At 35.1% G+C, this 12,221-nt stretch overlaps 1 protein-coding gene across 1 annotated transcript; it reads left to right on the forward strand.

Moving 5' to 3' along the window:
- On the forward strand, positions 1-11,040 carry LOC107657553 (kunitz-type serine protease inhibitor 6-like). The gene is made up of 9 exons (XM_016445691.1): positions 1-536; positions 2,490-2,660; positions 7,829-7,897; positions 8,455-8,496; positions 8,632-8,787; positions 8,877-8,948; positions 9,101-9,271; positions 9,362-9,388; positions 10,035-11,040. The coding sequence occupies exons 1-9, from the start codon at positions 143-145 to the stop codon at positions 10,214-10,216; spliced, it is 1,284 nt and encodes a 427-aa protein (XP_016301177.1). The 5' UTR covers positions 1-142; the 3' UTR covers positions 10,217-11,040.
- The last annotated feature ends 1,181 nt before the right edge of the window (positions 11,041-12,221 follow it).

A 12,221-nucleotide genomic window follows, 5' to 3' on the forward strand; every position in this document is an offset into this window, starting at 1 on the left:
CCCAGGAGAGGAGACGCACACCTGCTGCGTCCGCACACACCAGCTATAAAAATAAAGCATCTGGTTCGTTTAACTTTATTCGATTCGACCCGTCGTAGGTCATAACCGAAAAGAGCTAGGACAGGTAGACGGGAAGTGAAGAATGGCTCAGGTGTGTTTCACTGCCTCCATCGTCGGTTTTCTCTGTTGTCTGTCGGTTCTAAACGCGTGTAAGTGGGACCCGGACACGGAGCTCGAGCAGGGTCTGGATATCAGCTCGTTTGATAACGGCGCGGCTTACCTGGCTGACCTGCCGGAGATCTCGGACGCAGAGCAGTGTCAGAATGCTTGCTGTGAGAGGGACGACTGCCAGCTCGCTGTGATCGGGACTCCGGCGGACGGCAGACCAGAATGCCGCTTGGTCAGCTGCATGAAAGACGGCAAAGACGTGTGTGTTTTGACCCAGAGCACACAGTTTAAGGTGTACCGCAAGATCCTGGATAGCGCTGATCAAAAAACTCAAAACGCGGCGGAAGTTCGCTCTGTGAACACCACAGGTAATAAAAATTACCGGAGAAAAAATACAGACAAATATAGTAGGCTATTTTAAACCAAATTAACACCTAAATGTAATTCATACTATACTTTGTATTGCAGTAATTATTAATTCAATCACAATAAATTAATAAAAAATGTATATCATAATAAATTAATATGTGACTAACTGTGGTAGCCTATTTGGTGGAAACTGGAAAATTCCCATATGTAAAATGTAGGCTAATTGCATGTAAATTAGCCTCTTAGGGAAAGTTTATGAAACATTTATGGAATAAAAATTAGTTGGAAAAAAAACAAAGTAATGAATACTCATGAATGTACCAAACTTATTTTCAAAACTTATTTACAAAAGATTGAACTGTACAGTTGGTTTTACAGCTTTCTTCTCACATTACTATAAATTTGTGTTAGTTGGGTCACACAGACTTTTTTTTATTATTATAATTAGTTCATCATGTAACTTATTTGGCCATATGTTACCTTTATGAAAAGTACAATGAAAGGATGTTCCGCATTTCATGGAATATACATGAAGTTGATGCAGTAAGTAATATTATAATGTTTGTTCATTGAGAAACTGTTAATAATTATCTGTGATCTTAAATAGTTTTAAATAAACCTAAGGCAAAAAGAAGAAGAAAATGCTGTATAGAAACCCTCCCCTTTTTCCAGGTAGTGGTGCAGCATTGTTGTCCACTGACCTGAGCAACCTGTACTTCAAGTTTTACAGCCCAGTACTGTAAACAAAAGTCTTAAACTGCAGAAGGGAAGGTAAAGTTGCATATTCCCATACCTATGGCAAGCGGTGTCAGGTTGATTTTAGCTTAAAATATTCCCAGTGTTATTCGTCATAATTGCATTTTTACTAATAACAATTCAATTAGAGAGCTCTACAATTAAATAATTACTAATAACAATGCCAATTAGAGAGCTCTCTAATTCAATTCTTACTGTAACAATTATGATTAGAGGGAGAGAGCTTTCTAATTCAATTCTTAGTAAGAATTCTAATTACAGAGCTCTCGAATTCAATTCTTCCTAGTAACCAATTAGAGAACTCTACAAATGAATTTTTACTAGTCATGTCTCCATTGACTTCCATTCATTTTTAATTGCAGAGCTCTACAACTGAAATTTCACTCATAAGAATTCCAATTAGAGAGCTCTACAATTGAATTCTTACTAGTAACAATTCCAAGTAGAGAGCTCTCTAAATAAATTTTTACTAGTAACAATTGCGATTAGAGAGCTCACTAATTTCATTCTTACAAGTAAAAATGCATTTACAGAGCTCTATAATTCAATTGTAACTAGTAAAAAAACACATTAAAGATATGTTTAATTTCAGAGCTCTGCATAATGGAATTAAAGAGCTCTCTAATTCAAATTTTACTAGTAAGAATTACAGTTAGAGAGCTCCTTAATGCAATTTGTACTAGTAAAAACTGAATTAGAGAGCTCTCTAATTGAATTGTTACTAGTGCAAATTGCATTAAAGAGCTCTCTAACTGTAATTCTTACTGGTAAAATTTGAATTCGAGAGCTCTCAAATGAATTGCTACTAGTAAGAATGCAATTGCAGAGCTCTTATTCAATTACAGAGCTCTCTAATTGTTATTGTAACTAGTAAAATTTGATTTAGAGAGCTCTCTTATTGGCATTGTTACTAGTAATTATTTAATTGTAGAGCTCTATAATTGCATTGTTACTAGTAAAAATGCAGTTACGTCGAGTAACGCTGGGAATATTTTAAGCTAAAACAGCATGCCATACATACCTGAATGACATCATTGTGGTACCAAAATTATATGTTACAACGAGACAGCAGAGTTTGATCTGAGGTCTGCAGTAATATCATGACCAACAGCATTGAATCTGAGAAACATATTTCCTACAGTTAGGACAGACATGTACACTATATTAGGACTATTCCTTTTCTTCTGTCTTATCAGATCACTGCCGTCTCCCAAGTGTGGTGGGAAATTGCCGCGCAGCCTTCCCGCGATTTTATTATGATGTCATCAATCAGACATGCAAGCAGTTCGTCTATGGCGGCTGTGGGGGCAACGATAACAACTTTAACTCCCAGGAGGAATGTGAGTCTTCCTGTAGTGGGGTGACAGGTAAATACCAGACAATATTTAGTGAGTGTTAACATTTCAGTTTTATGCAAACCTTTGTTATGTAAAAGGTTAATTGCCTCTAATGCTACTAGATTTATAATCCCAAATGCAATTGTGATGGATATACTTTGAGATATTGACCTTGTGTAACTCTTTCTCTCCTCTGTCATAATCTGCTTTTATAGCTTCACATACACTCATTACCTCGGGAAGTAGGGGTGCTGAGGGTGCTGCAGCACCCCCTGGAGTGTCGCCCACGAAAAATGGGGGTGCGGTGTTAAAAATAAATGAATGAACAATATGTAATAAAAAATAAATAAAATTCATTTGATTAATTTGTATATTCATTAAAATGTATTGAAAAAAATAGCCTAAGCCTACAATGACAAGAAGCAACGGTTAAATATGAGTTAAGTTGAATTAAATTGACTGTGAAAGTCGTTTCAACTGATTAAACGTATTAAACTGACTTAAAAAATCATTTGTTGCCATGATTTTTGGATTATATTATAACCTGTAACATGTCTCTGCCGTATTGAAAAAAGTAGCCTAAGCCTACAATGACAAGAAGCAACGGTTAAACATGAGTCAAGTTGAATCAAATTGACTGTGAAAGTTGTTTCAACTTTTTCAACTTCTTAAACTGAATTAAAAAAAAAAAGCATTTGTTGCCATGTTTTTTTTATTATATTCAGTGGTGTAGCGTCTGGGTACGCAGGTACATATGGGCCCGGGCAGATTGGGGCCCGCCGAGCTGAGGGGAACTTTTAATTGAAATGAGGAAATTAATTTCCCTGCAATTTCCCTGAATTGCCCTTGTCCAACAGCTTATCAGAATTCTCAGCCCAAGTCCGACTGGAGCCTCTCTCTCTCTCTCTCTCTCTCTCTCTGAGTTGAGCATATGTTTGATCAGTTTAGCCTTCTCAAATCAACACAACGACTTGCATAAAATAAAATCTACAGACATAAAGCACTTTGTGCATTTCACAGTATTAATTTAAACATTTAACCTATATAAATGTGCGCTGTTAGACGCATATCCAATCGTTTGTGCAGAGAGTGGAAGCTGAAGCGCGCTCTGCAGGACATGGAGGCGCCAGCGCGATCACTTGCTTTTTTTTTGTTGTTTTTTTTAATAGTGGAATCTTAAAAATATGCCGTAATTTTTGCTCATAAAGGTAAGAGTATACCTCATTCGGAACTGCAAAGTCTACTTTTATTTGTGTGCACTCACAATATCAACAAAAAGTTAAGTTAACCGAGTTGAAGCCCATAACGTTACAAAAAAATGCTATATTTTTGCATATGGGCCCAGGGCTGACTCGCTACGCCACTGATTGTATTATTACCTGTAACATGTCTGTTCCGTACCCAAATTAAGAAGTAACGACCATTTCTACAGACATAGCAAAGAGAAAGAGCGAGAGCGTCTACCTTAGCAGCAGCAAATCTTGCATTCTCACATGCAGCGCTTATTTTGATCTTTAATGCTAGGTCTTTCCTATTCTTGAAAAAAAAATTGCTTAAGGTTGATTCAATATTTGGCCTACTCTTAATGAAAACACACACACACACAACATCAGCAATGCTACAATGACAAAGTCGCTTATATTAAAGCTTTCATTATGTAATCCGTAAAGATGCATTTCTCTCTAGAGGCATGTCCAATGAGGAGATGGCGAGTCAGGTTCGTCAAATTCATCTTTGCGACACTGACTCAGAAAACACTAGTTTATTAACAAACAATTAAAATATCCCCTCACTATTTTTTACTTTTTTGTTTTGTTTTTGTTTTTTGTTTTTTGGGCCACTGTGCCAAAATTGTGTTTGCATTCAGTAACTACAAATAGCCTACAGCAACATTTTAGTGCCAAGTTGAAAAATAACTAAATAAATAAGATTAACGTCATAATATTTTAAGAATAAAGTCAAAATTACATTAAACATAAAACTTTTATGAACAGAACGAATAAGACTGATGTACCTACGTTGTAACACAAATAAATGAAAGGTTTTTGGATTTCCCTCTTACTTTAAACGAATGCTTATGGATCGTTATTATTAATGAAAAAAAAGGCTATACAATAAAATAGTACAATGATAAATTCAACAATATTAAACTGAACTTTTCTAAACAATATGAATATGGATTTCCCCTCAGGCTACCTTTAAACGATCATAGTTTGTGATTTATTATCTTAATTAAAACACATCAGCCATAAAATAGTACAATGGCAAATTCGCATATATTAAACATCTAACTTTTATTAACAAAATGAATAAGATATAGCCTTGCGTTGTAACCCAAATAAATAAGGTATTTTCCCTTATTTAAAACGAATGATTAGTTTGTGGTTCATTGTTATTTTATTTATTTATTTATTATTTTTTTAAAGGAAACCCAGCAACAATAAAGACACTCACTTATAGGCTATTAAACGAAGAAATGAAAGTTTTATTAAAAGTAATAAATTAAAGAGCGTAAAAACACATTTATTTTTTGTATTTTATCATAAAATTGACAGAAGGCTGAGACTTTGTAGTAACAAAGCACAAAGCTTCGATTATTGGGTGGCTTGCCTGTTACAAATAATAGACTTGAAAACTTTAAATATCATTTCCAAGCATTTAGCCCAGGGGTGCCCAAACTCGGTCCTGGAGGGCCGGTGTCCTGATCCGCCATCACAGTGTGTCTTCTCGCATCACTCTTGTCACGTGACCCCCCTTCCCCCACAAGTTTTATTTCTCAGCCCCCCCGGACAAAATACGTTCCCGCGGCTATGCACACACTACCGTTCAAAAGCTTGGGGTTGGTGAGGTTTATTTAATGATTGTGACATTTCTTACACTCACCAAGGCTGCATCTATTTGATTAAAAATACAGTAAAAATAGTATTACTGTGAAATATTATTACAATGTAAAATAGCTGTTTTCCATTTGAATATATGTTAAAATGTAATTTATCCCTGTGATGGCAAATCTGAATTTTCAGCATCATTACTCCAGTCTTCAGTGTCACAGGATCCTTCAGAAATCATTCTAATATGCTGATTTGGTGCTCAAGAAACATTTCTTATTATTATCAACTTTGGAAACAGTTGAGCTGTTTTGTAACATTATAAATGCTTTTACTTTTGATCAATTTAATGTGTCCTTTCTGAATAAATGTATTAAAGTATAAAAAATATACTGACCCCAACCTTTTGAATGGCAATGTAAAAAACATTAATTCATTTACCTGCTATTTACTGATTTGGACTTCCTACTGTAGAGCTAAACTTTTGCGTCAAGCCCTGTTCATTGTTTGGGCTTCACAGCTGAGACGTCTGTACATGAGTACAAGGTAGTCTATTGAAGTGCAGTGACAAAAACAGAGCATTTGATGACAGACAAAAGGAATCTTCTGTAAGGTGTGGTTTTAAGTTGAGTAATTATATTAGATTTGTTGTAGCACACACACAGCTTTCATCACTGGAGTGGACTGGAGCATTTTGGATCACCAATATCTATACTCCACAGTGTGTCAGCAGCCTAGTTAGGATGTAGTATGCAAGAAATGTGGATAAATAAATGCAAATCAATAAACATCCTAGATTTGAGGCCAGCTGCCATTTGCATCTAGGTAATGTTAGCATTGGCTTACTTTGGGCATCCAGAGAAAATGCAGATAAATGTATTGTACTGAAACGTGTTTTATTGAGGATTTTGGGTTTAAATCTCAAATCACATACATACTGTTATGTGAGGCCCAGTTTGCCATTACAGTCAAGTCACTTGGAAAAGTTTTTAGAGCATATTATCAGTCTACGATCTGACATGTCTGCGGTGATGAAAACAGAGGTTTAGAGAAGGGGACCAAAATATGAGCTTTGGAAAACTATACAACTTTTATTACAGCCTTTCTCCAATGAGAGTGGGCACAAATCCAGTGCCCACATTGTAGTTGGTGGTTGGCTCAGGCTGTGTGCTCAGTTTAGTCAGTCTGCTGGTTCGTGTCCTGCTATATTTGAATGGTGTCGAGTGGATTTCCACTTGGAGTTTGTAGTAGAGTTCAGCCAGGTAACATGCGGTCTGTATTGTTACATTACTCTCAGCAAATTCTCAAAGCTAAACATATAGACTAGTTGTTTTAATTTTATGGGCTGAAATCGAAACTACTTAAGTTAAAGTCAATTAGGTCATTTTTTCTACAGTTTGGACAACTTCAGTGAGTTTCAGTGGGTTTATGCAGAATGTCTTAAATTGGTTTCATCTTACCCTTGGTTGTTGAATAACCGGTTTGGTGACCTTTATGCAGATGGATTACCTGTCCTCGACAAAGGCATGACAAACACATTAGCTGACACTGTTTTTTCTTTTACCTCTTTCCACTTTTTATTACTTCCACTTTCCACTTTTAAGTATTACTTTTAAATGAGTGATCAATTTAGACTGAGGGTTGGAAAGAGGAAGGGAATTTTTAGTTCTCTTTATGGGGTCATTGTGCTTCATGCCTGCTGTATCCGAATGACCCTTTGTGATCCATGGAATTACCAGTTTTATGAGATGAGATGACGTTTAAATGGAAAAAGATGTCATCTGCTTCCAATAGAGACACTAAAGCAAAATCCTATTATTGTCATCAGGAAATCATATTAAGAATTTTACTTGCAACACTCTGAGCCGTTCTGTGTTATGCAATGTTATTGTGTGTGTGGGTGTGTGTGTGGGCCAGTGTGTTTATGTGAGGGTGTGCTACAAATTGTGCAAACTGTGTCCATGGGACTTGCACTACATTTTTTTATATAGAACATTCCTTACCCTTCATTTTCCTTAGAAAACATGGAAAAGATTAGTTTGGTATTTAGTTACTGAATTACACTACCATTTAAAAGTTTGGCTTCTGTAAGAAAAAAAAATGACATTAATTCTTTTATTCAGTAAGGATGCATTAAATTGATCAAAAGTGACAATAAAGACATTTATAACGTCACAAAGGATTTCTATTTCAGATAAATGTATTTTTGATCAAATATAGGCTTGGTGAGCATAATAGACTTCTTTTAAAAGATTTAAAAATCTCACTGAGTACCAACTTTTAAATGGTATTGTATGTGTCTTGTTCAGAAATATGTAGTTATATACACACACAGTATAGTAATTTAAAGTGTCTCTCTGCTCTCTTCAGGTGCTGTGCTCGCGGACTCTCATTCCATCACTCAACGCAGCAGAATGTCCGTACCTGAAAACAACATTGGTAATCAAATCTGTCTGTTATCAAGATATAACAGTGAGACTGGTTCTCAGACATGAGTGATTATGACACAGCTGAAGAGTGATGCTTAACTGACTGAACATTTTATAAATAGTTAGCTCAATTTGTGTCAGAGCTCTCAACAATCATGCTCAACTAATAATATATAATAAAACACATTAATTGATCCTTTTGTAATTAATTAAAAGAGGGTATGGGGGTCCAGGACCCAGGGACTGCTCAATTCTGAGAATTGATAAAAATAAAAAATGTTTCTTGAGCAGCAAATCAGCATATTAGAATGATTTCTGAACCACGTGAAAACTGAAAACTGAATAATGGCCACTAAAAACTTTTGTAAAGAATTAATAGTTTGTCTGGGGGGGTCCAGGACACGTTTGCATAGTAGTCTTGAATACTAATCTTTCACAGTTCAATTAAAACTGAGATTGTATGAACTTCAAAATGGATGATAGACACTATTTTGTCTTTAGTAGTATCCATTTTACCAGGTACTTGTAACAGATAAAACAATACATATTCTGTATCTCTTTCCTCAGACGTTGAACCTCTTCCTGAAATGACATTAGATGAATTCCAAGGTATTTTATCTTTATTTTTTTTACTATTTAAATTAAATAAGTTTTAGTGTTTTTACATTGTCCACATCTTTAAGCAGAGTACAGCTGTACACTATTGGTTCTAATTTCTTCTTCCCATCTGTCTTGCCGTATCAGAGAAGTGTCTGGCTCCCGCACAGACCGGACTCTGCAAAGCCTCCATTAGACGCTATTACTACAACAATGGCACCTGTCAGCTATTCATCTATGGAGGTTGTGGTGGCAACCAGAACAATTATAAGACTGAGGAATCATGCATGACATCCTGCACAGGTACACTTGTGTGTGACTGTTCATTTCCTGATCATCCATCATCGCTATAAATCACTATGAAATTATAACTCTGTGTGTATGCATCCCAGTGAGGGTCATTCCCAGCAACAAGAAGGAACCTGTCGTTCCCACTTCTCCTTACAGCATCCGCAGCTTTGAAGGTAAAATGCCAAAAAAAGTCACGTCAGGAATCTCTGTCAGATTCTACATCAGCTGTCTCGAATTTCTGTATTTCAAACGTATTGCCGATAATGCAATAGTGAATGTTTATACAATATGAACCAAACTTTCTTTATCCTGTGATTTAATACAGAAACATGTGCCATGCCATCCGACTCTGGCCCGTGCCGTGCAGCCTTCCCAGTGTTTTACTTTGAGCCCAACACTCAGTCTTGTAAGCCCTTCATCTATGGAGGCTGCCAGGGAAACCTAAACCGCTACAGCAGTGAGGAAGAGTGCATGGCAGCTTGCTCCGGGAAAGATGGTAAGAGGACAACAGCAATTCTCCTTCTGGTAGTACATTTGTGACTTTGTTTTGCTGGTAGCTTATATTGTTGTATTTCTTTTTCTACAGGTTACAAACGTAACCGCTGGACTCCAGGTAAGGCATTGTTAAATACTTGATATGTATTAAAATTTATTTAATTAATTAGAATGAGCATAATTATAGTAATTATATTAATTAATTCTAAATTAATTTTAGAGTTTTTATCTGAAGCAAACTTTAAATACCTGATATATGTTATAAACTGTTCTTTTATACTTTTTCAACTTGATTTCGGCATGGAAATACTCAAGGGAGCTGGCATGGTTTTAAAACACCAAACAAACATCCAACCAGTTATAAAAAAAATTATAGATATCAAGTAATTATAATTTATATACCCACACTTTTTTCCAAAAGTTTGGGGTCAGTAATATTTTGTTAAAGAAATTACTTTACGTCAGTGCCAATAGCCTCGTGGTTAGTGTGTCGACACAAAAAAGAAATGAATTTACTTTTATTTAGCAAGAACACGTTAAATTGACCAAAAGTGACAGTAACGGCATTTATTTACAAATGATTTCTATTTCAAATAAGTGCTTTTTACTTTTTATGCATCAAAGAATCCTGAAAATAAATGCGTCATGTTTTCAACAAAAATATTAAGCAGCACAACTGTTTTCAACATTGATAATAATAAGAAATATTTATTGAGTTTGTTTTGATTACAAAATGTAACATGTCTTGCGTATCTTATTCCCAGCCTTCTTCCTAGTGGCCACCCTGGCCATCATGTCTGCCCTACTTCTGGTAGGTTTGATCCTGATCGCAATGCGCAGAAACGCCCACTGGAGGTCCTTCATACTGGATGATAAGGAGGAGTTACTGCCTGCAGAGGAGCAGGTGTCCTATGAGAAGCAGCTGCCCAAAGTAGAATCAAGCTAAAGCCAGAGGCCTTTCAGTGTCTGGTATGAACATCCATCTCATGGCACTCCCAACATTCAGCTGAATTAAAACTACTAAATTACATGAAACTTCCAATTTGACTGTATACATTTTGGTAGAGGTTCCAAATGAGCATACGTAGAACATTATACATTATGCACGTTTTGCAAACGCGTACATTAGTCACACATATGACATGTGAAATTAATTAAGAATACAGTTTGTTTCATTGTTTAAAAGAGATATTCAACACTATTTTTAACTGTGGGATATGTTGCACTAAAAATTGGTAAGTTGGTTGAAATACTTCTGTTACCTTCTTTGACATCTGTCACTTTTTATGGTTAGAATCCTACATAGTAGAAGTAAATCAGCTTTCAGGGATGTATTTATTGCCACAACTATAGTGACAAAGCATGTAATGAATAATGAAGTGGTTTCCCATAAGTTTTTTCTTACTTCACGTAAATGTATATGTATGTATGCATTTATACATAAGAATAATTGATTGAGGAGATTGATGAGTTGAAATGAATTTTTATGTGTTTATAACACACATGGCACATTTTTATTGAGAATGATCCTATGTAAGTCATTAAACCTTTGCTACAGTCCATAGCCTTGTTCTTTGATTGGAAGCATATATAAAAATTCAGTAGATATGAGAAAATAAAAATGCATACATGAGAAAATACAATGATACCATAATAGAAAATGTTATATATATATATATATATAAACAATATATATCCTGTAGTAGCAACTGCAGACTTTTGTTGACTAATTTGCCCACTAATGAATGGCCTGTATGTGACAGATGACTTTTTAATTCATGCCAGCCTATACTTTTTTAAAAAGCATTGTTATTTTAAAATCTTCAATAATAAAGGCAATTTATTCAGTTTGGGTTCTTTTTCCAAGTACTGATTTGTTGATATGTTAGCGCATCAAGAAGCAATAGGACAGACCGGTCCTAGTTACACAAGGAAGTTGTCAGTTTATTTATTTAAATCCAATTTTGCCTGTTGATTTCAAACACCATTTTTGTCAGAAATTAGGATCATTTTGGGTTTCACCCTCCAAGCTAAAACTCCATTATAGCTCTTGGGTAAATAAGTGAACACAATTAAACCATTAGAGCAAGAGTTAACTACAGGTGCATCTCAATAAATTAGAATGTCGTGGAAAAGTTCATTTATTTCAGTAATTCAACTCAAATTGTGAAACTCGTCATTCTAATTTATTGAGATGCACCTGTATATAATGAAGGTAGATTATACCTGGAAGGTCATGACAGAGGGATTTTTTCATGAATGTCAGGGGCAGGTATTTATTGTTGAAAATCTTACATTACTATTAATGGAATTTAATGTGTAAGGAATGAACAGGTATCAGTGTAAATCAGCATGTTGTCCTTATGACAATATTCCTTACTAAAGACTTTTTATGGGCAATAACTGTGTTAATTAAATTTAAGACTTTTAAAATATCTTCCTAATCAGAAATTGACTTTCAATAAACCTACTTTTTAAAGGCAATTTCTGATTAGGTACGTATTTTAGGTACAGAAACATTTGTAAACAAAAAAGAAAAAAACCTGCCCCCTAGGGGTCATTCAAATTAATTTTAATATTAATATAATTTGAATGGCCACTAGGGGGCGATGGTGGATTTGATGTTGGCACAAGTTTTTAGGAATACAAAGAGATGCAAAGTCAGTTCTGTATTATTTTGGTCATGTTTTAATTAATATCACATGTACCACACTCCAATCATGAAAGTGCATTTTATATTCTCCAGTATTGAGAATATAAATCATTTTATATTCTCATATTCTCAAATCTTTTACTCTGAATGAAAACTGTGAATAAAGAGTCAGACATGAGCAAAGAAGATACCCCTTAGTATCTAGTAAAACAAAATGTGTTTTAAAAATCCATCTTTAACTAAGAATGTGTTTAAATTACTAAACAGCAAAAACATCAGCGTTGTTGCTGTATGGGGT

The sequence above is a fragment of the Sinocyclocheilus anshuiensis genome, unplaced genomic scaffold (assembly GCF_001515605.1).
Source record: "Sinocyclocheilus anshuiensis isolate Anshui unplaced genomic scaffold, SAMN03320099.WGS_v1.1 scaffold255, whole genome shotgun sequence".
Lineage (NCBI taxonomy): Eukaryota > Metazoa > Chordata > Actinopteri > Cypriniformes > Cyprinidae > Sinocyclocheilus > Sinocyclocheilus anshuiensis.